Here is a 6,134-nt window from a genome sequence, read left to right on the forward strand (position 1 = left end):
CAATAAGGAACCGACTCTGTTATTCCATGGTGCTGATGGCGAAGTACGACCTGATTGCCCGATAAGAACTAAAAAACACGTGCGGTGTCCGGGTGTACGCAAACTGATGCAGGCATATAAGAAGCGACCCTACATTGTTGTCGTGCCGGTGGACGAATGGGGAACATCTCAAACAGACGCAAGATGTATGTGCCGATTCCAAAACCAACCCAAATCGGCCAAATTCAAGATGTGTCGGTGCATACCCAACGCCATAACACTGCTGCCAACCAGAATTGTGTCTAAGTTTGGCAAGACAGATACATCTACATATCGACAGTTACAACGCACATTGAACGGAGCATTTGAAATAGAAGAGGAGCTAATGTCAAGAGTAAAACCTTACTACAAAAAATGGCAATTAGACCTCGAATGCACCGTGACTTGGCATCGTGACGTCGTGGCTGCTAAGAACATTCTACTGAAAGGTAAGGATATTGATACACAATGTGATTGAATGATCGCAAAAAAAGATTCATTTTTTCGATTAATCAGGACTATGGACATTGCTTTGGACTTCCAATACCTGCTGCAATCAACCGATATTGGAATCAAATCAACGCCGATGCCGCCGTCTTCGACGACGATAACGACGTGGACATATCCGAGCCCGAGTTCGAATAGCAGCCAACTAATCATCACAATACCATACCATAGATGGGGAGACTTTTTTTGCAGGGGGGGGGGGGTGGAAATGGTAATTGGCCGGGGGGGGGGTTAACCAAAAAAAAACAGCTCAAATTTTTTTTCGTGTATTCTTCAAAACCAGTAATACACACTACACTGGAATATTATATGAATTATTAGTAACTGTTCAAGTAGCTAAAAGTTGAACGAATTCACTCAATTCCGTTTGCTGGTAGCAAGAATAATGAATAATAAAAATGAATGTATTCTGCTCGACACTGAATGCAATGAATGAACATTGACTTATATAAATATCAGACAATATATTTAGCTACCGTCATCTGGATATTACAGCTCATCTGGATATCGTCAGCAGATGATACAAAGTGAAAACAATAGAAGTGATTGTTATAGGTATATAAGCTCGTTATATACTGGTATTACTATAACAATCACTTCTATTGTTTTCACTTCGCATCATCTGTTGACGGCATCCAGATGAGCTGAAATATCCAGATGACGGCAGCTAAATATATTGTCTGATAAATATAGATTAAATTGTTTGGTCTATACAAATCGATTTTATGTAATCAAGAATTGTTAATTATGATTATTCGGCAAATCGCAGTTTGCAGCGGGGGGCAAATCGTATTTTTTTGTTTTGCAGGGGGGGAGCAAATGGGGGGGGCAAACCCCAATTGTCAATTTCTGCAGACCGGGGCAAATACCGGCCGTTTGTGTGCCAGAGGGGGGCAAAACACGGAAACCCCCCCCCCTCTCAGCACCTATGATACCATACAATAAAATAAAATAAATCATAAGTAACATTTGTTACGTAACTGCTATCCCGAATATGTGGGTTAGTTATGCACAAAAAAAGTCATTTCCCATTTGGTTGAGATGGCTGTGCGGGAGTACAAACAGAGCGTTTTTCCATTGTAAGTATCATTAGATTTTGAAAACAGTTTTTTGCTTCGGGAAGTGCTAACATCAATCGCTTCGTTGTATAAATGCCATTAACTAACATAGAAATTTGCCTACTTTAAATTAATAAATACCATTTTTCTATTTACAGATATGGGAAACATCCTAAATGTACAAAATAATAATAATGAATGAGAAAATGAAATGGTATATATACAAAATCGCCCATTACGGGCGAACGATATCGACTACAACTGATACGTTTGAGCGAAGCATTGCGAGAAAAACGGCCTGAATACGAGCAAAAGCACGATAAAGTGATTTTGCTGCATGACAATGCTCGGCCACATGTTGCACAGCGTGTCAAAAACTATTTGGAAGCAAATCGATAGGATGTCTTACCCCACCCGCCGTATAGCCCAGACATTGCTCCTTCCGATTACCACCTATTTCGATCGATGACGCATGGCTTGGCTGAGCAGCATTTTCGTTCTTCCGAAGAAGTCAAAAATTGGGTCGATGAATGGATAGCCTCAAAAGATGAGACGTTATTTCGACGCGGAATCCGTATACTACCAGAAAGATGGGAAAAGGTAGTGGCTAGCGATGGACAGTACTTTGAATGATGTTTTATTTTAAACATTTATTTAGATAAAGCATTCATTTTCATTAGAAAATTCCCGTTTTTAAGTTGCTACTCCAATAGTATGTGGAAAAATTACCGAATCTGGCGGCCATTTGACGTGAAGTTTCATTTCTTTTATTTCTAGTGAAAATATTCGCACCCTTTTAACAATTCAACCGCTTCATTTCGGCCTAAAAAGACATTCCGATAAATCGCATTTTAGCATGTGCAGAAAGAAAATGTTTTCTCGATTTCAAACTGAGTGCATCTTCTCTGAAAATATTACATTTTCTACTAGTTGAAAGTGAAATTGTGACAATTGAAAAAGAATCACCAATAAATTGATAAGCTAACAAATATTTTTATAACATTTTATTGCCTTGTCATTTTACTGTTTCCTTTTATCAATTACGCATATTTATGAAAATAAATTTTTCGGACGCCATTCAACAACGCAAAACCCTATCAATAATCTGATTATTACACCTTATCTTCGCTGATTACTAATTGATTTTTGAAGAGATTACTATATAAAACAAATACGTTGGTTGTTAATTTTATATAGCCATTTAAAGGTAAACAGTAAACCTGACTTTCCCCACGTAGATGTTTTTTATAAACGTATTCATTGAAGAATCCGCTGCTATTCACAGTTTTGCGTTGCAAGAAAAAAGCGGTAACTATTGAATTCGATTTTTATCATGTGTGAAAATGTTCAAATAACTTTCAAGTCGTATTATGTTTATGCATTTAACATTTTTCACTTTTTCTATCTCAATTTATTCCGGTAAGTATCAATTTCATAAGTTAATCAAAACCGTAAAGTAATTGTGTCTATTCCATTTCCACAATTTGCGAGATTGATATGACTCGAAAACATTGTGTCATTTTTCATTTATACATTTTTATCACACATATTTTTTTATTTTTATTTATTTTTCTTATATACAAATAAAATGGGTTCATCATGAATGAGTCCATGACATTTTTTTCTTCTGATTTTTTTTGTTTGTGATTTGTGAATGTTTTTCAACATAGTTTGATCGAGGTTTATGCAAATACAGTTTGATTCTTTCAGATTGTTTGATTATCATCTAATTTAAATCGAACAGCCACCAACTGTCACCATTACGCTTTTCCCCGAATATTCCAATCATGTAAATGTTTTTAGATGGAATCACTATCCGAGGATGTACACGATCAAAGGGAAAGATCTCTTTGAACACCGATTCTTTTGCCATTTGTAAGTCAGATAATTGCAATGCACAGATTTTCCCCGCCGATCGTTTAAGTTGTTTACATTGCAAAGGAGGTGGTTGTGCGAATCAATCAAATTCGATTGAAATGAGATATACGTGTGTTAACTATCATCCAAATGATCGATGCTATAGCATAATCTCCCACGGTATATGGAAACAGAGAATTGTTTTTTAAATCGAATTCTCAAACATCAAATCTATTTCCAACATTTAGATGGCAGTATGGCATATCGTGGTTGTATGTCAGATGAAGACAAAGTTGGCAAAGATATTTGTTCAATGAATTTCGCGCAGTGTCATACATGTTCAGAGCGAGCATGCAATTCAAATCCTTTGAAATTCGAGACAGCAATATCGTGCGTCAAATGTAATACAGATGCAAATTCTGACTGTAATTTGATTGACGAAAATATTGAAGCTGCTGAATGTGCTGCAACGACTTTTGGTTATAAAAATGCTTGTTATATTTATAAAAGCGATGGAATTGTCCAACGGGGTTATTTGTATGAAGTACCGGATGATATTTTCAATAAATGCAACAATGAATTTGATAACAAGTGTCTGCTATGCAAGCACAATAATTGCAATCGAATGCCAATAATAAATAGCAATACAATTGCCACCAAAAATGAAAGAAACTACACATCGGAAAGTGAATCAAATATCCAACACGAAACATGTATTGAATGCAATTCAAACGATGATGACCGCTGTCGAACGAAACCTGAAGCACTCCAAGGGAATGTTTGCAAACAGGGCCGTTCAACAGAAAGTGAAGGATGCTATTTAAACATTGTATGTATAATTTTCGCTCCTTTTGATCGCAGATTATTTTTATTCTAATACACACTTTGTCATCAAACATGAAAACAATATGCGTTGGAAATTCAAATAACTGTAAAAGTTGCGTTGGTAATAACTGTAATTTCAAAGTCAAATTCCATGAGTGTTACAATTGCAATAGTAAGATAGATCCACAATTGATAGAAATGGCTACATCCATCGACGATGTACCAATCAACAAAAAAGCTTCAAACGAGAATTTTCCGATAATTTAATTCTGTGCGACGATGACAAATGTAATGTCAAAATATATCCAAAAGGCATTTTGAAGTGTTATCAATGCAATGGCGAAAAAGAATGTGATTTAACCGAAGGAAGTAAATTGAAACCACAACGATGCACAATGCTATCGGAATATGATCAATGTTTTACGTATGTTAATCAAGGTACATAAAAAAATTGAAATTTCATTTTTTGAAATACTAGAAATTATCCATTTCAGAGAAGAAAATATTCCGAGGGTGTTTGAGTGATCAATCAGAGCCGCGGTTGCTTTGCGATCGTGCTGAAAAACACGAAAATGGGACGTGCGTAGTAGTGTAGAAAAGCCGATTTCATCCCGCAATATTTACTTCTAAAACACGAAGTAGGTGTAAAGCAAGAAAAACACACATGCGCATGAATGAAACAGCTAAACACACACTCTCTCCTCTCTCCTCACACACTCACACACACACTCTCTCTCTCTCTCTCTCTCTATCTCGCTCTTTTTTTCTCTCTCTCTCTCTCTCTCTCTCTCTCTCTCTCATCAAGCAATACAAGTATGGCAACGGGCCTGCTCACCATTGTATATTCATATGTTCATATCTTTACATTCAAAGTAAAAAAAACACTGAGCTTTTAAAATGTAAACAAAAAATCTTAAAGCGAACTCAAGTATTTTTCATCGTTCATTAATCGCAGTGTGTATTTTATTTTTAATCAGGAGAATAAATAGCTTTAGTATGAATAGTTGTCATTTCAAATCGAGATATGGAAACATATAAATCGAAATTCAATATTAACATACTTTTAAAATTAAATTCACAAGCAAAACAAATATTTGAGAGCATCACAATGAAACTAAGAAGCGGACGTATTATCACATATAAAGAAGGAGAAAAAACAAGTAATTTTGTATTTAATCAAGAAAACTCAAACATTTCTAGTTAACAATAAGCTATTCAAGCAACATCTGGAACGACATCTATAACAATGATGAGAAAGTTTGTTTCACTTTGTTTCGAGAAAATACGTAAAATCGTAAGATTTGCTTGGATTTTCATCATGTATTCGCGTATGAAATAGCAAATCACCAGATTTTTCGAATCATTCATTGCATTGTCGACATTTATATGCTGTACTTGAAGTGGTTTTTCAGGTAAATGATCATACTGCAGACGAAATTTGTATATAATTTGTGTAATGGTGAACAATTTGTTTGCTCACGTTTCAAAATTAGTTGCTGTAGCCCGGGATGGAATGGTTTTCTCTTCGATCATTTCGACTGTAAACCATTTCAGAATGAGAGAAACCAAAACACGCTAACTAACCTCATCTTGCAAGAGATGAGAGAGCATTCCCATTAAATATCATTTTCGAACCCGTTGAATAATGTGTGGAATTGAGATTGTGACCAAAAAGTTGACTGAAAGATATACATAGGAATTTTTTTTTGTTTTGATTTGTGTTCGGATGCTGGAAAGATAAATGAAAGACGTAATGGTATTTTTATACATTAAAAAACATTCGTTTTTACATTCATTTTAATACTAAATCGTTTGTTCATAAGTTTTAAAATTTAATTATAAGATTATTATGAATCAATGTAAAAAAAA

The 6,134-nt window shown here is 35.2% G+C and overlaps 1 protein-coding gene and 2 long non-coding RNA genes across 8 annotated transcripts; all 3 read left to right on the plus strand.

The window, feature by feature from the left end:
• The first annotated feature begins 6 nt into the window (after positions 1-6).
• LOC116343148 lies at positions 7-700 on the plus strand. The gene is made up of 2 exons (XM_031771059.1): positions 7-467; positions 535-700. Exons 1-2 carry the CDS (start codon positions 107-109, stop codon positions 627-629), a joined length of 456 nt encoding a protein of 151 aa, XP_031626919.1. The 5' UTR covers positions 7-106; the 3' UTR covers positions 630-700.
• Positions 701-1,463: 763 nt separating this feature from the next.
• On the plus strand, positions 1,464-2,585 carry LOC116343150. The gene is made up of 2 exons (XR_004201306.1): positions 1,464-1,604; positions 1,742-2,585. It is a non-coding gene; the product is annotated as an uncharacterized LOC116343150 (long non-coding RNA).
• Positions 2,586-2,789: 204 nt separating this feature from the next.
• Positions 2,790-6,016, plus strand: LOC116343147. 6 transcript variants are annotated; one of them, XR_004201301.1, is made up of 4 exons: positions 2,790-2,891; positions 3,294-4,703; positions 4,760-5,677; positions 5,759-6,016. It is a non-coding gene; the product is annotated as an uncharacterized LOC116343147 (long non-coding RNA). The 6 variants fall into 6 exon arrangements; XR_004201303.1 differs by having other exon boundaries at positions 2,796-2,891; positions 3,280-4,703; XR_004201302.1 differs by having other exon boundaries at positions 2,833-3,002.
• Positions 6,017-6,134: the final 118 nt, after the last annotated feature.

This window comes from Contarinia nasturtii, unplaced genomic scaffold (assembly GCF_009176525.2).
Source record: "Contarinia nasturtii isolate CC-2019 unplaced genomic scaffold, AAFC_CNas_1.1 Cnas_scaffold_988, whole genome shotgun sequence".
In the NCBI taxonomy this organism is placed as follows: domain Eukaryota; kingdom Metazoa; phylum Arthropoda; class Insecta; order Diptera; family Cecidomyiidae; genus Contarinia; species Contarinia nasturtii.